This window comes from Marmota flaviventris, chromosome 10 (genome assembly GCF_047511675.1).
Source record: "Marmota flaviventris isolate mMarFla1 chromosome 10, mMarFla1.hap1, whole genome shotgun sequence".
NCBI lineage: Eukaryota > Metazoa > Chordata > Mammalia > Rodentia > Sciuridae > Marmota > Marmota flaviventris.
In genome coordinates, this window is record NC_092507.1 from 70,778,763 (window position 1) to 70,801,433 (window position 22,671).

The window sequence follows — 22,671 nt, forward strand, 5'->3', positions numbered from 1 at the left end:
ATTTCTTAGGGTCAGCTGTTCCAACTGCTTTCCCTCCCGAGATTGCCAGCTCCTCGAGGGCAGGAACTATACATTCTTGGTCCTTGTAACCCTGCATCTAACACAGTACTCAGCAGACTATGGGCATTCAGTAAGTAGTTGTTGAATCAGTAAAGAAGTACAATGGGAAAAGGATAGGTTGGAGCCAAGCATGTCTAGAATTCAATCCTGGCTTTATCTTATTATACACTTTGGGTGAGTTTCTTACCCTTTCTGAGCTTTTCTGGAGAGCATTTCATAAATTGTAAGTGCTTTCTGGTTGTTAGTTCATTTAATGTAACGGTATTTCTGCTATATATAAATTATGTACCAGTCAGTTCTGTGCGAGGTGCTGGGAAACTACAAGAAGATAGGATTTTCTTCTCAGGAAATGAATTATTTAATGTCCTTTTTTTCCTAAATTACTGTGATTTGGGGGTCATCAGACTTGATCTTATGTAGAATAATCATGAAATGTATTGATCGGTTTCTAGCCCTTATTTCTTCCTAGTAGACTCCCTCACCTTATAAGTGTGAGAGTTCTCAGTTTCACGTCACTCCTATTCTTCATGGTCATCAGTTTTATGAAGTCCTTATTATCTGTGGTATTGTTGGTACTTATGATATTTCAGAATTATGAAAGTGGTGATGTTACAACAGAATAAGAATCAGGAAAGCCTCTCATCCTAAAATCACAATGTAACATACTTTGTTATTACAATTGATAACTATTCTTTATAAGGAAAGGTGACTAATTGAAGTCATCCATAGGGAAAGTGAATTCAGGTACTTTTCAGTCACTTGAAAGTGTGTCCAGTGAGACTCTGCTCACTTCCAGAAGTGAGATGATTAGAAAACTTAAAAGAATTGCTAGAACAAAGAACTCCTGCCCAGACATTTCTTCAAACGCACCTTCAACAAAACAGAAAAATAAAATGGTACCTTGAAGAGGGTCCCTGGTGTCAGCTCATGATTGCTTATGTTCTTAGAATGACGGAAAATCCCAGCACATAAATACTTAAAAAGAAAACATTTAGCATTGATTTTAAAAGTACATAATTAATGTTTGACAACATTAGGGTGAAAGTAGGTTTTTTTCCAAATGTATGTTGCCTATTAAATACTAGGAAATAATGTTTATACACACATATGGGTGCATGGATACACAGCACACAGTGCTTAGAGATTCACAATCTCTGAACTCAAAAAGAAAAACACCTCCAACTAGTAAGCATTGGCTTTAAATGTTTTAAAATTTAGTGCTGTTGAGAGATGAGCAATCACATGTGCCATTAATCAGTTTCTCCCTTTTCTTATAAAGAGTAGAAGTTGGTTTAAATTTTTTTAATCAATTATTTCAGCTTCTTGCTATGACCAAAACATTTTGCTATGAATGAGATAGTTAGACCCTTACCTTTTAGATGTCTGAAGATCTTTAGTAGTCCTCCCAAGTTTGGGTAATTTCACTTCTATTCAAAGTAACATGAATATTTTCAAATTTCACTAAATGTTAAACTTCACTAAGTTTAATTTGAAGCCTAGTTTTCTGCTCATCCTCTCAATGTTTCAATCAACATCTAAATTTCTGTCCCCCAAATGTGTATTTCTGGCTCACTTATTTCTTTGAGCTCCAGATTCAGTGTGTCCAACCAAACCTAGGGATGCCATTTTGGTGAAGGTACCAACTTCCGTTCAGTTCCATAACACTTATATCCCTTTCCTTCTCTATGTCTAGTCCACCACTGAGTTATACAAATCTTATTCATTAGATATCTTTTAAATCCACATTCTTATCTTCGTTTCTATAGCCACCACTCTAGTCTGGGTCACCATGATCTCTGGCTTGGATGAATGCAGCAGAGTTTTCATCTGAACCGTTTGTTCCTCTCTGGCTCCTCTCCAATACCTTCTTTTTTCAAAATATGAATCCGGTCAGGTCACCCCCTTTCTGTGAGGCCATTCAACAACTTCCCATTGCTCTTAGCAAAAATCCATAAGCCTCAGTGTGATCTGCATGGTTTGCCTTGGTTATATGTATTCCTGCTACAGAGCCTGGAAGGATCTTCACCTGACTTCATAACCTCACAGTTAACTTCTGGCTGCCTTTTGGGCCTTACCTCAAAGGAAACTTCCACAGGAAAGTCTGTTATAGCACAGTGCATCTGTCCTTACAGCATTTTGCCTAACTTGCAGCTGTATGTTTACCTGTATGGTTATTGATTAATATTCCTCTATGGGACTATAAGGTTTGTAAGCATAAGCACTATGTGGGTTTATCTTCCTAGTGTGTTCCTAACTTAGAGAGGTGGGGGCCATTGTCCTGAATGACTTCCTAAGCCCACTTACACTGTTTGGAATTTATCCTTGGATAAGATGATTATCAGATAGATATTCCTGAAACATAGAAATGAGGCAGAGTTATAGCAATTGCAGCTCATTGCCATTCTTACTCTATTTTACTTCTGTCCCTCCTTTCTAAATTCAATGAGAAGGGTTACTATGGAATCTCTCAGGCAGATGTTCGACTGTCACCTGTTTATTCATTTGAACAATATTGATTGAGTTCCTAAGTACACACTTGACTCTAGGAATAATAAAATGAGAAATGATTCAATCTAAAATGTGTATCTCTAGCCCACAGGCCCACTCTGGTAGGAGAGACTGTCCAATTAACAGAGAATATGATCTAGTATAGAAGATATTGCAATGAGAGTTTGAATGGAGTTCTAGAACTCAGAGGAGAGTGTAACTAAAATAATTACCTGGCAGTGCCAGAAAATAGGGAAGAGGTGAACTTTGAGCTAGTAGGAATGGTAGGAATTTGTCAGGTAGAGACAGGAGAGGAGGCATTAAAATGGGCTGGGACAGAATGTGAGAGGGCGGGGTCTATGAAAGAGCGTGACCATTTAGAATAGTTTTATCCCTGGATGTGCAGGGATGGGGAGAAGGAAGGTGGCAGGAGATGGGAAGAGAGGTATGTTGGAGTCACATTGCAAAATGAATATTGTAGTGTAAAGTACAGAATGAATATCCAGCTACAGGTCACTAAAAGTCACTGGACCACTCTCAATGTCTTTGATTTAAAAAAAAAACAAAACAGTATGTGAGGAAAAATTTATATTAAAGGTTCAATAGTTTATTGTGAAAGCAGTGACTGAGCCAGTAAGAGTAGTGATCATCTGACACCAAGAAATGGAAAATGATCACAGCCCTTCTGGAGGGTGTAGGGTGGGGACTGGGCTCTGTCTGGTCCTCTGAGAGAAGAGAAGGACAAGGTCCCAGCAAGCTGGCCCAGTCCAGCACTGGGAGAAAAAGCAGTGAGCCTGGCCTTACTTGTATGTACCCAGTGCCCTGACAACTGTCTGGGTTTGTGTCCTGCAGTTCCATGGAAAATGGAAGACCACCTGATCCTGCCGACTGGGCTGTGATGGATGTTGTCAATTATTTCCGAACAGCAGGATTTGAGGAGCAAGCTACTGCTTTTCAGGAACAGGTAAGTCACTCTTGATGAATACAGTTATCTCCCCTCCCCACAGTGGACAGAGGGAGTGATGAGGAAGAGGACCAAAGGAGCAGTAAAGGGACAGTGAGGCTTTAAGAAGCTGAGGCGGAAGGAGGCTGAAAGTGAGAGGCGATGATTCCTTTCCTTCAGAGGAAAACCCAAGGCTGAGATAATGTGGCAGCTGCAGAGAGGAGGGCTAAACCTTGTTGTATCTGCATCTTCTGAAAGCCTGATCAGGCTCAGCAGAGGGAATCTACCCTCCAGACAAACACTAGAAATCAGAAAATTGAAAAGAGAGAGAGGAGCGAGAGATCTGACCAAGAGACATGCAGCACATTTTACTCCTAGCCTCAACACCCCCTCCACACCCCAGCCTCCTGTAGAGTCAAATAGTGCAGGATTCTGTAGGGATGTTGTGAGGATGAAAAGACAAGATATGTAAATTGCCTAAGAGGTTCTGGCACAGTGTTGATGCTCAGAAATGTTAATTCCTTTCTTTCAGCTCCAGGATTGGTGTTAGAGAGAGGAATGGAGGAACAGGCATCTCTTAGAATAGTCTGGGTGACTCATGACTCCACTTTGTGGGCTGAGCCAGCTCTATAGGGATGGTCCTCCTAGAGGTTTGACCATGAGGAAGTAAATTGGAGAACACTTCATGGTGCACCCAGGCCAGTTCTAAGGAAACACAGTTCCTATTTCTCTAGCAAAAAAGGCTGCAGTTTTCTAGGCAGTAACTACTTTTCTAGTATTATAGTATAGTTGGGAAAATTACACACTGAAGAATATGTCTACCTGCTTCTTTTGCATCCCTTTAGCATTGCTCATTCTCTCAAGCTATTTGTTGTATGGCCTGAATTTAGATAAAGTAACATTGCTAATATCATACACTTCAATCTCTTTAACTAGGGTTGCCTTCAAACCTGATCCTTCTACATATGTATTTTTTTACTAGTTTGGAAATTTGACAAAATAGAAGTTTAAATTGCTTTACACCCACCAGAAGAACTAAAATTAGAAAGACTGAGAATGCCAAATTTTCATGAGGATGTGTAGCAACCAGAACTCTCCTACATGCATCTACCCCATGACCTAGCAATTCCACTCTTGGATATTTACCCAAGAGAAATGAAAACATACATCTATAAAAAGGATTGTAAAAAAATTTTACTTAGCATCTTTTTCATAATTCTCAAATATTAGAAGACTCAAAAAAATGAATGTACAAACTGTGGTATATTCATACAATGGAATACTACCCAGTGACAAAAAGGAACAAATTACTGATACATCCAACAGTTTGGGTCAATGTCAAAAACCTGACACTGAAAGAAGTGTTACACAGCATGCTGAGTGGGTTAATTTAAATTAAGTTTCAGAACAGGAATACAATAGTAGAAAAAAAATAAGTGTTTGCCTCTAATTGAAGACAAGAATGGTGAAGTGGAGAGTGACTGGGAAGGTCTATGAGGGAACTTTCTGGGTGGTGGTGATGCTGTATATTTTGATAAGGGTTTGTATTACAGGCATGTGCTGTGGTCACTGCGTATGCACTGACATATGTGAATGGATCATATCTGTATTACACAGCATGTACATTTACCTTAAAAGTAAAAAAAAAAATTTAAAAATAGTAGGCAATGGTATGAAAAGTGGCAAGTATACTGATACATACAGTTTCCCTTGAAAAGCATAAAAATATGGATTGACAGTAAAATAAAGGGATGACTACATGGATAGATGTATGAAAACGTAAGTATAGAAAATAATAATTGTAGAATTTAGGCGGTATGGATATAGGTGTTCAATATAAAATGCTGAAAATTTTTCTTTATGTTTAAAAATCTTTATAATGAAATTCTGGTGAAAATCACAATTCAGGTTAAAAAGTGAAAGTTGATCAGCTTTAACAAATTTTAGTTTGTTGTTTAATGGTATAATATCCTTTATGTCATTGCAGTTGAGTAGCTCTCTTCTAAAATTAAATTTAAATAATATTATAAAAGATTAGCAGTGACAACAAAAAATATTTAGCTAAAAGGTCTCTTGGTCAGATTCCCAAATGCCCAAAAGCCTTTTCAGGCTGGGATTTTGCTCAGACTCCTCTGAGGCAGACATCCCAGACTGGCAGACAGTGTGCTCTCTGGGCCTTGCAGATTCTGTGCATGATCTCAGAAATGGATCTGGCTAGCTCTGAGCTTGGCTTAGAAACATGCCCTTTCTCCCAAGGATGACCTCATTTTGGCACCAGGTACACTAGGACACAAAAAGAAACATTTCATTCAGAATCATTCAAGGGGTGAATGGATATCACCTTGCTTCTGTGTTGAGGTTACCCACTCAGGAGCCTGAGAAATGAATTTTCAGAATACAAGACAAGCATGCATGTCCAGAAGCTCAAATTCCTTCATTCTCATAGAAAGGTCGTGGAATGGGTGAAGAGTCTTGAATTATTCTCTGGAAGCAATCCATATCTTTCTCCTGCTCTGAAATTTTCACTACTTTCCCTCTTCCCATTAAGGAAACAGAGGGAAAGGAGGGTCTTCCGGCAATGGACTCACCAAACACATCCCGACAGGAAGACTGCAGTCCACCTCCAACCTGAATGCATGATCCTTCCAGATAGATGTCTAGGTACAGCAGCTGGGAAACCATAAAAACAGCCATATCCTACAGTCCCTCAGGGAAGGCTTTGCCTTGACATTTGACCCAAATGGAGCAGGGATAGAGGGCAGCCACTAAGCCATATTTGAAAAGTGGAGTTACAGAAAGCACAATATAGTTGCCAGTGATATGGGGCGCTAATTGTTTCATGGCAGTTTCTTATGGAATTAATGTTTGTGTACCCCAAAATGCATATATGGTTGACCTAACTTCCATGTGATGGTATGTGGAGGTGGGGCATTCGGGAGGTTAAAAGGTCTCGATGAGGTCATAAGGGTAGAGCACCATGATAGGAATAGTGCTCTTCTGAGAAAAGCAGAAGAGCTTATTCTCTCTCTTTTCACCATGTAAAGATACAATAAAAAGGTGAAAGACTGTCTGCAAGCCAGGAAGAGAGCCATCACCAAGAACCCAACCATGCTGGCAACCCTGATCTTGGACTTCCAGCCTCCAGAACTGTGGGAAATAAATTTCTGTTGTTTATGCCATCTAGTCTATGCTATCTCGATATAGCATCCCATACTAACCAAGATACTGACACTGATGTCAAACATGTCCACTGTTAAGTGAGCTGACTTTCAGGAGAGAATCTCTTAATGATATAGCTTCACAGATATTATTAGATACTATGTTGCTATAACAACCACACTCAGATATGGCTTTCTAGCAGTGTGTCCCTTTGGAAGATATGAGGCTGTTGAGCAAGATTTGTCTGAAGGACATGGATGGTGTCCCCAGTTACTATGGTATAGGCTGGCAGCTAGATTCAGCTGGTGATCTTTCCCTATCTTCCTTTTCCCTGTCTAGGCATCCAGCTACCACATTACAATTATGTCTATTAATTTTCCTTCTTTGGCACAATTATCTCTATCAAATTTTCTGGCAAACTTTGTTTGAACCTTATGTATACACAACAGTTACAAGCCAAAAGAATTATCAAGAGGGAAAGCATAAGTTCCTGCTTAACTCACCATTGATGACCCAGTGTCAATAATATTTGTGTTTTAAGCTATATTATTGTTTTGTCTAGTCCCCTTTTATAACTAGTAATGTTGTTCCCCCTTGGGTTGGTTTGTGGCCAACCCAAGGGCTGCAGTTGTTCACCATGTGGGGACTCTGGCCTACTAGGCTCACTAACATAGTGCCCCAAAGGGTTCACTGGCCCATAACAGCAGGAGGCAGCAGGAGCCCTTCCCAGAGAAGGCAATGATACCAGTATGGTCAGCACCATCTCTCTTTCTCATGGACAGTGTGGTACAGTAGCTGTTTTCCCAAGTGTCTTCTGGCAGACAGACTTTTCTGAAGGGGAAAAAAGGCATGAAGGGAGTCAGGATTCATGGATTACTTTCTTCCAATTGCCTGAGGAGTTTGCCTTTCTAGGATCCAAAGTTTTATAAAGTGCATGTTGAGATAAATAGATGGAACATTGCTCAAGCTTCTGCTTTAAGAGTCAAAGGTGTAATCTTGGAATTGGTTCTTATGAAGCATGCTTCCAATGCACAGCATAAGACACAAAACCTACTTGAGACACAGTAGAGTTTTTGTGAACAGATCTTAAAAATTTGGTATTTGCTCATGGGTATGGGTCATCTAGTTTTCAATAAACAAGGCTACCTCAGGAATTCTACTTTCCTAAAAGCTTTGGGGAAAGACCATTTTGACTAATCTCATCCAAAAGCATCTCCACCTTCCTCAGAGAGGAAATTTAGGATAAGATTTACTTTGTCAAATTTTGAAAGCTAAATGAGCAAATTTCTCTGGCATAAAGCCATTTACATTGACAGTGCTTTTAGTTACCAGATGAGGAATTGTAGCATTCTAGTATAATCACCATTTAAATTGAACCTAACTGCAAGTCACAAAAACAATTCTCCCCACTGTAGTGTCAGTTTATTTCTATGCCTCAATCCATCTGACTCACATACTCAGCATATATGTGAAGATGGAAGATAGAGATCTGTCATTCAGTCACTGTCATATGGTTCAGATTGTTAAATATCTTGTACTTACCAGTGAATGACATCAGTGATCCTATTTCTAGAACAATCTGTGTCTCTGAGATCATTTTATTCTCAGAATATCATAACAAAATAATATGCAACTGAAGGTGACAAATTAATTTAACCCTATTGAACCCTCACTTTCCTCAACCCACATGGGTAAGAACAGATTTTACTCTGAAATGCCCAATGAGTGTTTAGGTTGTTCATGTGAAACACTAAGATTGATTGGGGTTTCCTTACAGTGGCTTATTGCTAACTTTAAATAAATTTCTGAAGTCATTGACTTAATAAGGAGAAATAAAATTTCTTATTATTATAAATTGCCAAGTAACACTAAGCACCTCAAAATAGAGTAGTTAAGTAGTAAGCCAATCAGAACAACCCTGAGCAATGTGTCCTAGGTCATACCCAGATTGAATTCAACTGTAGTGACTCTAAATGGATATTTCTAATTATACCAGAGACAGAGCCAAGTTGTTTGTAGGGCCTTAAGTTTATAGGATTCTAAGAGCCCTGTAATTAATTTGAAAAATAAATTACAAAATTTCAAATTAAAAATTATTAAACTTGAGCTTCATTAGCTTCATGATAAATCTAGCTCTGAATTAGACCAATTAAAACCTTACACATTGGGGAAAACTCTAATAGCTTTATCAGCATTTAATAATGCCAGTACTGAAGATATTCAAGGGGAGGGGGTGCAGATACAGGGGATTGAACTCAGAGGCACTCAACAACTGAGCCACATTTCCAGCCCTATTTTGTATTTTATTTAGAGACAGGGTCTTACTGAGTTGCTTAATGCCTCACTTCTTCTAAGGCTGGCTTTGAACCCCCAATCCTCCTGTCTCAGCCTCCCAAGCCCCTGGGATTACAGATGTATGCCACTGTGCCTAACTCAAGGTGCTTTGATGCCTGGCATTTCTTAACAACTGAAGGCTACCGAAATGCTTAAAATATTTTTATAGCATGATGAACAGGGAATGTGGAGATTCAAACTCCACTGATGTGCCCTTCCAGCCCATAAATATTTAGAAAAAAGTTAAAGTAGCAAGCAGATTGGTAGTGCCAACAGTTAGAAAGTAGCTAAGAGAGTTGAAAACAAAATGGATAAGGAAAGAGCCTTTTGAATTTTTTATTGAAATAGAATAGATTCCTATAAACTAAACTACCCAAGTGGTTGTTCAAATCATTCATTTGAAATTAGAACAGCTATAATACATAGTAAGACAGCCAGGTGTGTGGTGCTTTTTTCACTTGTTCACTTGTTTTCATAGTTGCTATAGTTTTTGTAATAGTCATTAAAATAGATACAAAACTATTAAAGTAAAATAATGCTCATTGTTACTCTGAGCACTATTTTACTTTAATAAAATCATTAAAGATATGGGAACCATATGAGGGACACACAGAAGATTCTAGCAGAGATAGAACCAGATACAAAGGCAGGGAGACCTGAAACAACAGGTTTTATTTTGAGAACTCCAAGTGAGTTGCAGTAGTAGCCATGGGACAGAGAATGTCATGGATAGGACTGAAAATAAGCAGTGCAGATAACAGAGTTTGGATTGCCTAACACAAAACTACCTGAGAAGCTTCAGTAAATCACTGAGGATATTAAGTGGGGAGTTATGTGCTGAGACTTTCGTTTTTTAAAGATTCGTAGAGTGGCTCAAGGACAAGGAAGGAACCTGAAGGCAGGAAAAAGGCTGAATGGTCCCATTAGGATTCAAAAGAGAAAAAAATGTTAGAAAGTACAGTCATGCTTCACTTGATGATGGAGATAAGTTCTGAGCAATACCTCATTAGCCAGTCTCATCATTATGCGAACATGATAGAATATACTTACACAAAGTAAGATGGCTATGATCACTAGGATCACTAGGCAGTGTAACTAAATACAATCTTATGGGAACTAAATCATGTATGCAGTATGTTGACCAAAATGTTGTGTGGCTGTTTGGGGAAGAAGGTTAAAAACTTTTTGTTAATCTGGCTAATGGAGAGTGAAAAGCTGTCAAGTCTCATTCTCTGCGGTAGCTACAGAACTGAGCTGGGTGCCACAGGTGGGAGAAGGAGGAGGCATGGATGACTGCCAAGTCTCCAGATTGGGTGGTTGTAAAGTGGTGAGGTTAACCTGAATATTTGTGATGGTAAGTTCTTAAAGGGAAGATAGAATGGGGCATGTTAAGTTCAATGGGTCTGTAGGATATTTAAGTGAAGCTATCTATCAGATAGCTGAGAGGAAGAGTGAAGCCTAGATACAGAAATATGAGAGTCATTGTCAGCCACAGGAGGAGAGTAAAGGCGAAAGGCACTTGTGAGGGGAAAAGGGCCAAGGACAGCACCTGAGGACTGCCACAGTTTTCATTGTTAGGAGAGAAAAGGTGAAGAAGCAACTGAGAAAGAACTTTCAGGGAAGTGGGAAGAGAATCAGTAAAGAAAGGTTTTTGTAGAAACCTCTGAAGGGGACAGTTCCAAGAAAAATGAAACAATCAAGTTCAAAATATATCCAAAAAGTCAAGTACAGTGGGTCTGGGAGCGATAGTGAAGTTTGCAGTGGAATTCCAAGAAGCTGGTGGGAGGAGTGCAGAGGACCCATCCCTTCCAGTGGAGAAGTGGGTGGAATGCAGATGAGTGAAGGAGAGGCAGGGGCCTTGGGGTCCTGTGGGTGTGAGAGCTCTTTTCCAAGAGTAGAGACATCCAGACTTATTTCCATGTAGGAAAGTAGCCAAAAGAATTGGGCAGGTTAAAATTACAGAAAATTGAGGACAGTTAAATGAAGCAAACCTCCTGAGGCTATGGAAAGGGATGAGATCAAAAGAGTATGAGGAGCAAAAATATAGAGAAATTGGAACCTTTGTACTTTGCTGGTGGGACTATAAAATGATGCAGCCACTTTGGAAAACAGTTTGGCAGTTCTTCAAAAATTTAAACAGAATTACTGTATGATTCAGCAATTCCACCCAAAATAATTTAAAAGAAGGGCTCAAGTACTTGCACTTGTGCCATTGCAACATTATTTACAATAATCAAAGGTGACCATGAACAAATAAGTAAGCAAAATGTGGTATGTGCTTAAAATGGAATATTATTCAACCATAAAATGGTATGGAGTTCTGATATATGCTATAAAAGGGTGAAATTTGAAAACATTATGTGAAGTTAAATAAGCCAGACAAATATTATAAAATTCCACTTATATGAAATATCTAAAAGAGGCAAATTCTTAGAGACACAAACTAATTACAGGTATCAGGAGCTACTGGGAGGAAAGAGTTATTGATTAGTGGTTATAGAGTTTCTGATTGGGGTAATGAAAAAAGCTAAAAAAGAGATAGTGGTGATGACTATACAACATAATAAATGTTAATAAATGCTCCTGTATACTTAGAAATGGTTAACATGGTATATTTCATGTTATACTTATTTTACTGCTATAAAATTTTTTTGTAGGTAATGCCAGCCATAATATACATGATGAGTTAATTTGATCAATAAAATATTCAAATATTTTATTTTAAAAAAGAATATGAAGGAATTAGTACTAATCAAAACAGTATCTTTCTCTGAGTTGGGAGCATAGGTGAAGATGTTTACAGATCTAAGATTGCCCTTGTATAATGATTACTTTTATGTGTCAACTTCACTGGGCTAAGGAATGCCCAGATGGCTTTTCTGTGAGGGTGTTTATGGAGGTGATTAGCATTTGAACCAGTAAAAAGACTAAATAAAGAAGACTTATCCTGTAAGTGTGGGTGGGCACATCCAATCTGATCGGCCACCACTATGCAAAAATGTGGAGGAAGGGAGAATTCACTCCATTTGACCATGGACATTCATCTTCTCTTGCCCTTAGATGCTAAGACATTGATGCTACTTCTCAGGCCTTCAGATTCTTTCCAGAACTTATACAATTACCCCAACCCTTTCTCTCCAACCATTGTTTCCCAGTTTGCAGCTTGGTTATATCTAACCAGTATCCTTTCAGTTCTGTTTATCTGGAGGACCTTGACTAGTGCTTCTTGTCTTCAGAGACATTAAGGGAGTTCCTGACAGCCTCTTCTACTGTTGTTGTTTTGTTTTGCTTTTACTACACATAAAGCACTCTCCTTAGAGTGGTGAGGGATAGGTAGGGGTTTAATAAGGAATTAGAGGAGATAGTAAAGATTAAGAATGGATACCAAGTGGAAAGGGAAAGAGAGATGACAAAGGATAAATAAAATAACTGTTGATATGTCATACTGACAGCAGAGAGTTGCAAACTGCAAGTATATATAGTGTTTTCTCTTAATGGTTTTTTATATTTATGTGCTTTGCTTTTGGGGTTTTTGGGTTTTATTTGTTTTGCTGCCCCTAGTGTAGAATTTAGAGGGACTGGTTTACTGGACTCCACCTGGATGGGGTATTTGTGGTGTAATCAGGAATATTTTAGAGGGTAGTAGAAGAATTGTCCCCATGTTGAATCATGGGGCTGATGCAAACAAAAGTAAGAAGGGACTCATAACCCTGGAGACAGGGAGGTTGAAATGAAAAGATGGGTTTCATGAGAGTGAGAAGGCAGGGGGAAGCAGTGGGACAGGATGTTGGACATTTAGTGTTGCAAAGGTAGGACTTTTCTTGATGTTATATTAGGAGTAGATTCTAAAAATGAAGGTAAAATTGTTAAAATAGTTGGTGTATCAGAACAGGCCAAGATGTCACAAGTAGATAAAACATGTTTAATGGTGTAACTCTAATAGAAGTTTATTTCTTGCTCATATAAATAATCCAAGGCAGTCAGTAGAGATGTTCTGCTTCACCGTAACTCAAAGAACCAAGCTACTGGAGGATCTCTCATCTTTAACTGGCAGTTTTCAAGATCATCTGTGCACTAACACCAGTTAATGTGAGGAAGAAGAACAAGGAGGAGCCTGTATAGGTGGTTTTATGGTCCAGGCCTGAAAGAGATGTGCTTCAAATCATCACATTTCATTGGCCAGAACTTAGTCAGGCCTCACACCAAGAAACAAACAAGTCTGGGAAATGTGAAGTTGTGTGCCCTGTAAAAAGAACAACCAGCAGCTCCTGCTACATTAGGGTTCTAAAGCCAATTTTTAAATAAGCATTTACCATTTGATGCTGCTACTTACATCCAGAGGTAAATTACAAAAAGGCTCACTTTAACAGTTCAACCAAAAAAGCATTATTTAATATATGCGAAGTGTTCACATCCAATTCTACTCCCTCAATCTTTTTTTATATCTACCTAGATTAGTCTTGTGACCCAGTTCTTCATTTGATAGAGTTTTATTCTTTTTTCCTTCCTGAGAAATGTGTACAAGATTTTAAAAATATAATGCAGCCCCCTTTTCACCCACTCTGTGCTAGCAGTAAATATTAAAAATAAGTGTGACACCCATGAAGTCATTGAAGACATTGGCCCCTCAGTGAGCCAACATAGACATTGAGTTGATTTCAGTGTAAGACCCATCTGCCTTGTAACTGTTTCTTTAACAAATGAGGTAAAGACTTTGGAGCCACACAAATAGTTTCTCTCTGCTAACAAGCCACTCTGTGCTTATTGGGGGGAGTGTATGTTTACTTTTAAATAACATAGAGCCTCCCCAATATGTGTATTATCTATCTTAAATTTCCCACCAATAGAAAAGCAGCACAGTACAGCATCAGTGCGAGTTGCTGGCTTAGAATTCTGAGCTCATAGTCACCCACTATGGTGAACTGTGGAGGCCAGGGGGAGAGGGTGGGACATTCAGAGGATCCCTACACCCCAGAGACGTTTCTCCCCAGAAGATTTCATCCCAAGAACTATGTTAAAATAGTCAAAGGTGTAAACTTGAATAGTCCACCACCTTCCTTTCCAAAATTATATGGAAATTCTTCGGGAAATGAATCCAGGGTTTTGGTGGGGAAAGACTGTTTGAAGAACCATGGTGAATTATTACAGAGTATTAGGGGTGCCTCCCAATGCTTCCTCCTCTGAAATCAAGAAGGCTTATCACCAGTTGGCTCTGCGGGTACACCCAGACAAGAATCTAGAGGACAAGGAGGCTGCTGCCGAGAGATTCAAAGAAGTGGCAGAGGCCTATGAGGTCTTGTCTGATCCCAGGAAACACAGTGACTATGACAGGTCCAGAGAGAACTGCTTCCCAAAGGAAATCAAAAGAGACAGCAGATATAAGGAACACCTGGTGGAAGAACCGCGCTTTGAGAGGCCACGCCATGTCTTTGAGAATGACTCTGAAGATGAACACCACTTCTCAGACTATTTTTCTCTTGGCCACAATGATAGGGCTAGGAGATTTCACTCCTCTCTCTTTGATGTGACCCCCATATTGGACACAGGATTTTCCACTTTTGTATCTGTGGGCTCCAGATCGAATCCCTTTACCTCTGAGACATTTGTACCCTTTGTAAGCAGTGGAATGGGAAACTTCAAACTGGTTACCACTTGCAGCCAGATGGTGAATGGTAAGAGAGTTGTTACACGGAAAGTTGTAGAACATGTGAGGAGAGAGACTGAAGTGGAAAAAGAAAGATTTTTTCACCAGATTCCTCAACCTCATTGGTAAGGAATTGCTATTGTTTTCTGTAATGAGGAATGTCATATGAGGCTGGTGTATCATATGAAGCTTATCAAAGACAGACTTAAAATCTGAGCATGTGCTAAACTAGAATGGACAGAGGTCAGCTTAGTCCAAACCTCTCATTTCATAGGAAGGAGGTAACAGATCAGATGTTGATACAAAAAAACTAGTAAGCAGCACAGTTGCACTCTAGCCCAGACTTCTGGTTCTTTCCCTTCGCACTATCAGAGACAGTACAAACCACTACCACACATGAGGCTTCTGAGTCAGCTGCAGGGCCCTCCTTCACAAACCCCATCATCTTTTATCTTTTCTTCAACATTTTGCCTCCTCTACCTTGCTGTCCGCCAGTCACCTTTCTCGACAGCTGTTCTTTTTCTTTCCTATCCTCTCTCTTTGCTTCTTCTCTTCCAACCTCAGCTTTCTTCCTATGCATGTTTGAGGACCATATCACACTCAGCTCAATTCAAAGAGTTTTCTAGGGATAGGTTGATTCTGGTAGAGAAAAAGAGTGAAAAGTAAGTGGGTTAAGCTTTTTATGTGCTTTTTTCTTAGTTTTAATATCTCAGCTGTGTCTGGAATTCTACTTCACATGTGTTATCTCAGAAATCCATTCCACAGCGAAATTAAGTATCTGCTTTCCCCCCATCAGGTAGATAAGGAAATGAGGCTTGGAGTGATTAAGTAACATGTTCCAGGCCCCACCTAATAAGCAGTAAAATAGGATTCTACTCTAAAGCACATTCTTATCTACTGCTCTATAACTACTCATTTATTTTAAAATCTGGGGTCTCATCCTAACTGGAAATTTAAATCTTTCATCTCTAAACCTTACTTCAATGCATGAGTACTATGCAAGCATTTTTAATTTTATGGCCTAACAGGAACTTGAATGTCACTTTCACTTGAAGACAGAATCGCCGTAACAAGTGTCTCTGAAACTAACAAATGAGAATCTATTAACACAGGAATCTAAAGATATGAATTATATTTTTGTTTTTGTATGTACATGCAAAATCTTGGGATCTTTTTCCCCCGCCCACATCCTTTCAGTTGGAGTTGGTTGCACTTCAGCCCCTTCCATTTGTATTAATGACCATATTTTGATCCATAGGAATTGTTCTTTATGGAAAATTACTGATGGAGTCTGCACTAGAATCTCTGTCTTCCAATTTCCAGTGCCGAGCTCATTCCAGTATACCATGATGATTGGCAAAATTTAGATTTAATTTGCAATCATAATCATTTTTAGGAGTTATATAACAAATTATCAGTTTTCTTAAAGAACTTTCTTATGTGTGCAATTTTTATTAGAAAAATATTTTGTGTAGTTTTTGAGCATTTTAATTGCAATAAATTTTCTGAACTTGAACGGGAATATGCCTGCTTCCCTCTGGCAAAGGGCCCATACTTGAAGACAGGAAGCAAAAGATAGATTTGGATTCAGAACACAGCTCATTTCTTTCAAAGCCCATACATCTCTACTTAGGACTCACTGAGAGCCTCCTACGTGACAGGCACTGTGTTAGGCACTTTAAATCAATCATTTCTAATCACCAGAGTGTTATTCAGGGTTTTATTTTCATTCTGTGAGTGAGGAAACTGAGGCTCAGGGAAGATTCAGGCCCACAGTAAGTTGCAGAGACAGGCTTCAGACTGTGGTTTGCCCACTAGGAAGCTTACATTTCCATTATGCTATATTCCACCCTCATTCATCTGAGCTGCATAGTCATGGATTAAGAAGGGAGATTTTTTCATATGGATGAATTAACAGTATACATTTCAACTTTTTAATAATAACGTCTCCAGATGGAGCTTCCTTCTACCAGCTCTGGTTTGAGGTGAACTGCAGTGTATTTTCTGAAAAAAAGGATAATCAAGTTGGAGCATAAAACATGATTTTCCATTTTATGTTAAGTAAAATTCAAATTTCAGCAATTTTCACAGACAAACTTGGTTTTGACAGAAATGCTGAGCAGTAGAAGGACTTTTTTTAATCAGAAAAGATTTTTTTAAAAATTCACTTTGTTAGTAAAGGAAGTTTTCTTCTTGTATAGAAGTAAAGAAATTTCCTCTTTCCTGAAGCCTGTTTAAAATATGTAGAAGGTTATGTATAAGCAATCACCATCAATGAAAAGATGGAGAGCAGGAAGGGTTTCTCCAGGTCAGTGTTCATTAGTGCCCAGGACAGACTTTGCAGGAACCTGTGACTCAGGTTCCTGAGGCCTCACCATGTCTTCAGGTTGGCCACTGTGATTTCCAGGCACCAGGAGTTCCTCTACAGGTAACACCAGGGCCAGAGAGGAAATAATAAGTTTTTCCAGATGTGGAAAGAGAATGAGATGGACAGAGGGATAGAGGGAAGAAGAAGGATGTAAAGTCAAATAAGAGGCACCAGAGAAAAAAAACCACTTCTCAATAGTATGAGAAACTGAAAGACAGTAAATTCCTTCTTAAACTTACAGAATTCACTAATGGAAAGGGAGAGTGAGAGAGAAAGAGCTTAATCATGAGAGTCAGTTCCTATGTCCTTAGTGATTTTCCACTTTTGCCATAGCAAGCAATTTTTTTTAATGTGGTAGTGTTTTGAATAGTTGTATCTCACAAATTAATGCATGACATTTTGTCTACTAATAGCTAACAAAATAAATGTTTCCAAACTCAAAAACACTGTAGACCAGCTAGGAGTTCCCTATTCAGTTCTAGTTCGTGCTAGGCAGTTGACAAGTAAAATGAGGACCACAGTCCTGAAGAGCATGGTTCAAGGGAGAACAGCATGCACTTCTGTCACTCCTGGCTCAGGGTATGTGCTCAAGAGCATTCTCATGGATACCTGTCAGAAACCCCGGGTTCCCACATCACCCCATGAGAAGAAAGAGAAGAAAGGGGGTCTTGCCTGAGGTCACAGAGTGGGTTTTCCTACAGCTCCCTAACCTGGAGCTGTTACTCCTACACTCTTAAGCATCCAAAGCACATTTCTTCACTCCCTGGCAAGGTACACAAAAGGGTTGGGAGGAGTGGCTTCCCTGAGGTAGGTAAAAACGGAGTCACAGTTTCATATAGTGCTGTTGCATAATGTGTCCCCTCGTGTTCCCTTGTCTGTTGATCCAGGTAAGTACAGGAGTAAGTGAGTATGTAAAATCATAAACAAAAATACCAAGACAGCCAGTCCACCTTCTGACCCCACCTTGTTAAGAATCAACTCAGATTCTTAACAGTTTAAGGTTTCTACAGTAAACAACAACAAATATAAGATGGCAGTCAGAAGTCTCAATGTTTCCTTTCTAGAATTTTCCAGACACTTTCTATGCTTAGGGCTTTTAGACACTTTTCTATGCTACCTCTTTGGTAAGAAGGCCATTTTAATTTTACCCCAAAGCTTCATAGTCTCCAGAATGACTGGAGTGGAGTGCACCTAACTGCGTACTTCAGGATGGGAGGAACAGACTCAGCAGAACAGGGCTGATTTTCAGCTGGCAGGACATCACCCCTCACTATATTATTTGGAATCCTGAGGATCTATTGAGTTGGAGTGTGGTAGAAACCCTCAGAATGGAGAGGTTGGTTTTAGGGTAAAAAAGAATGATTCTTTTAATGGGTAGAAACAACCTCCTAGAAGATGTCATTTTACCAGTGCTCATTGTTGAAATGGACAAGATTCCCAGAGACAGCCAAGACTTTAGACCCCATTGGGCCATTTAGATAATATATAATTAATTCTCAGTGTCAAGAGGATCAGAAGGAGGTTATTAAAAGAACATCAGCTTTGTCTGTAAGTAAGAGTTCAAATGCCATACCACCCTTTCCTAACTTCCAAAAGTAACATCTTTGGTCCTTAAGGGGACATGCTGTAAACTTGCCATGAAGTGTGTGTTTTGCCATGAGTTTTTAAGATGTAAAATTTGTTATGTAATCTTGAAAACAAGATCAGCTATAGATTGTGTTTAATCCCAAAATAAAAGTGATGGATGAAAAAATAAAAATAGAAGATCCTATGATTTTTGCATTTGGCACTGCTAAAAAAAGCAATGTTGCTAGCTTGGGGACAACTGGTATGACTTTTGTGTTTGAGCTTCCTTTGTTCTTCATTATCCTTGAACTTTTAGACTTACATATTGGTTTTATCCTCTGCTTCCATTGTAGGAAATTGATGGAAAATCCCTGCTATTGATGACAAGGAATGATGTGCTGACAGGACTTCAGTTAAAATTGGGGCCTGCTCTGAAAATCTATGAATATCACGTAAAACCTCTGCAGACTAAGCACTTGAAGAATAGCTCTTCCTAGTGCAGTCATTTGGGGTCTTAGACCTCAAAAAATACACAGTGACATAATTTGGTTTCATGTAATGAAACTTTGTAAACAGAATACATACATGTGTATATGTAAAGAATTTCAATCAAATGAAACGTTATCCTATTGGATAGACTAGGCAATCCATCGGCTGGCCTGAATCCAGCCAGGAGGAGCAGGGACAAGGTATACACAGATGGTTTTCCTTATGGAGTTTGTCAAGTAGAATGATCTTTGATACTGTTAGATACCCCTCCCCACAAAGGTTTTTGAAATCATAAGGATTTTCTTCTCCATTTCTTCATGGATTGCTTTCCCCAAATTCCTTAAAAAATATTTTAATGGAATAAGCATCTTTGGGTTATAGACTTAGAGTAAAAGCACACGTACTTGGGGAGGGGAAAAAAATAGAAAGGGATCACTTGTCTCCCTTGAACTCCTCTGCTCTGTAGAGCTGGTATTACTTGGATGGATTTGCCAACACCCTTTTTTATAGAGGGTCCTCCACTTGACCTTATTAAGGTTTCACTGGGATTTGCTACATGCGATGTTTGAAGTGAGGTGCATCTTGGCCCCTTTGGGAGCAGAGTCACAGCTCTGAATAGAGAAACTCTGTTGTGTAGTGGGGACATCCATCCGTATTCGGCTAGCTGTCATATGGGTAATGGTATTTTCTGCATAGATTTGCTTATATTGATTCTTTATTTAGAAAGCTTTTTTTTTTTTTTACTTTATGGTTAGTATTTATAATAATTTGTTTCTGGAAAAAAATTGCCAAGAGTTATAGATAAAAGCCTTGTTATTAGTACAGAATATTTTTATATATATTCCTTCATGATGCTGGAATATTTTTTTAATTGTCTGATTCTTTATTTGATTCCTGGTTTGAGTACTTGTCCTACAAAATTGAAAAAGTGGGCTTGCTACATCTCTGTTCAAAGAGACACTGTCCAATCCCTGTGTGTCAATGCCTTGTTGAATTGGTGCTTTGTGGTTGCAATAAAGCATTGCTTCAGTTTATTTCTAGTGTATCCTTTGATTTCTTTTGTCTGGTTACTTCTTTAGGGATTAAAGATTAAAGTCTCTTCAAAAGCATAGAATGAAAATTAAGCCTTAAAAATGCTTAGCTATAAAAAAATACATGGATCTATAAGTGAATTTGTCTTTTTTATAAACTGAATCATCCAAGTAGATCTCATTCCTTCTCTTACCCACCCCCAACAATCAATTTTAGCTATCAAAATTAACCAAAGATTTTTTTTATTTGCCTTCCAGAGTCATGATTATTTTCTTTAAATATTTTTTTTAGTTGTCAATGGACCTTTATTTTATTTATTTATTTATGGTGCTAAGGATCGAACCCAGTGCTTCACACATGCTAGGCAAGTGCTGTACCACTGAGCCACAACCCCAGCCCTGATTATTTTCTTTAATTCTGAAAAAGCAATAGACTTTCTCTCCAGGCAGAATTTCATATTCCCACATATAAAATCTTTACAGAGAATTGATGGACTCTCTGGATTTTAGAGCATCATAATTCAATGTCCTGTAGAAATAATTTCTCCAAAGAACAAAAAAAATCAGAAGGTGAGAATAAAAAGACATAAGAAATAGTATAGATAGTGAGTGGGTTCAAAAAGGCAGGCAGCCATTATGAAGTCAAACAACAACAAGTGCTGGCGAGGATGTGGGGAAAAGGGTACACTTGTATATTGCTGGTGGGACTGCAAATTGGTGCAGCCAATTTGGAAAGCAGTATGGAGATTTCTTGGAAAGCTGGGAATGGAACCACCATTTGACCCAGCTATTCCCCTTCTCGGTCTATTCCCTAAAGACCTAAAAAGAGAATGCTACAGGGACACTGCTACATCGATGTTCATAGCAGCACAATTCACAATAGCAAGACTGTGGAACCAACCTAGATGCCCTTCAATAGACGAATGGATAAAAAAAAAATGTGGCATTTATACACAATGGAGTATTACTCTGCATTAAAAAATGACAAAATCATAGAATTTGCAGGGAAATGGATGGCATTAGAGCAGATTATGCTAAGTGAAGCTAGCCAATCCCTAAAAAACAAATGCCAAATGTCTTCTTTGATATAAGGAGAGTAACTAAGAACAGAGTAGGGACGAAGAGCAGGAGAAGAAGATTAACATTAAACAGGGATGAGAGGTGGGAGGGAATGGGGGAGAGAAGGGAAATTGCATGGAAATGGAAGGAGACCCTCAGGGTTATACAAAATTACATACAAGAGGAAGTGAGGGGAAAGGGAAAAATAATACAAGGGGGAGAAATGAATGACAGTAGAGGGGATAGAGAGAGAAGAGAGGAGGGGGGATAGTAGAGGATAGGAAAGGCAGCAGAATACAACAGACACTAGTATGGCAATATGTAAATCAATGGATGTGTAACTGATGTGATTCTGCAATCTGTATACGGGGTAAAAATGGGAGTTCATAACCCACTTGAATCAAAGTGTGAAATATGATATATCAAGAACTATGTAATGTTTTGAACAACCAACAATAAAAATTTTAAAAAAGGCACTCCAAATTACTCCAATTAGGAAGTTTATGAAGTGTCTGAAACTTAAGTAACACTTTGTTTTGAACTGTAAATGGGAAAAGTTGTTACAAAAGAAACATTATCTATCCCCAGATTCCCATAGTCTTCCCAAGGCAGCAAACACAGAACAAATCAAAGGCACAGTACAGTCAGGTGCTGTGAGAAGTGACAGGCACAAAAGAGGACAGCAGCAACTTCTGAAGACCAAGTAAGAGGACAAGGAGAAGGAGGCTGGAATGAAGGACTTGATTCATACTTTTATAAAAGGAGTTTCCCATGGTAAAGTGATGATGATATTTGACCTCTCTCTAACTCAAAAAGCAAACAGGAGGAATGGCCAAGTCCTGCTTCTGTGCATCTCCCTGCTACCTTTATATTAGTTTGCAATAGCTCTGGCTGTAAGTAATCAATCAGCTTTGTCTGTAAGTAAGTCAGAGTTCAAATGCCATACCACCCTTTCCTAACTTCCAAAAGTGTAGCATCTTTGGCCCTTAAGGGGACATGCTGTGAACTTGCCATGTAGTATATGTGTATCCCCACTAGGTAATGTAAATAAGATAGATGTCATCTTCTCTCTTATATAAATGTTCAGATAGGGGTATCAAAGATGGTATGGACCTCTATGATATTAGGAACACAGGCTTCTGCTGACTGCTCCATTCATGCATTAACATCCATTCCCAGAATTATTCCGCAAACCAAAATGAATGCTTCAGCCATAGACATTGTCACATGAATTCCAACCAAGAGTAAGAAGGGGGAAAAAACAGATCTTCTTTGTTTAAGGGCACTTCCAAGAAATCATACAAACCACTTCTTCCTTTCTTACTTACCAGAATTCAATCTCATTGCCATACTTGAGCTATAAGGGAAGCTTGAAATATTTCTTTATTTCTTTAACTTGGAAACCATTGACTCAACTAAAATTCCAAGTTTCTTTATTTTGGTCTTAAACTGAAATAAATGTGGTCTAAACCAGCCTCTGTACATGAGTGATAAAATTTGGCCCCAAGCAGTCTTCATATATAGTAAACTA

The 22,671-nt window shown here is 38.8% G+C and overlaps 2 protein-coding genes across 4 annotated transcripts in view; both read left to right on the plus strand.

Moving 5' to 3' along the window:
* Samd13 (sterile alpha motif domain containing 13) overlaps window positions 1–20,084 on the plus strand; it is a 49,055-nt gene extending 28,971 nt beyond the window's left edge. For all 3 annotated transcript variants that reach the window (XM_027935198.3, XM_034636517.2, XM_071618756.1), the window contains 2 exons: window positions 3,400–3,511; window positions 18,915–20,084. In XM_027935198.3, coding sequence (XP_027790999.1) covers window positions 3,400–3,511; window positions 18,915–19,058 — 256 coding nt within the window. In that variant the 3' untranslated portion in view covers window positions 19,059–20,084. The remainder of the gene's footprint in view (window positions 1–3,399; window positions 3,512–18,914) is intronic.
* On the plus strand, window positions 14,115–14,756 carry LOC139707326 (dnaJ homolog subfamily B member 6-like). Its single transcript, XM_071618529.1, has one exon. The coding sequence runs from the start codon at window positions 14,115–14,117 to the stop codon at window positions 14,754–14,756; it is 642 nt and encodes a 213-aa protein (XP_071474630.1).
* Window positions 20,085–22,671: the final 2,587 nt, after the last annotated feature.

Excerpts from the sequence above, each read along its gene's own strand:
- LOC139707326 (XM_071618529.1), top strand. The coding sequence starts at position 14,115 with ATGGTGAATTATTACAGAGTATTAGGGGTGCCTCCCAATGCTTCCTCC.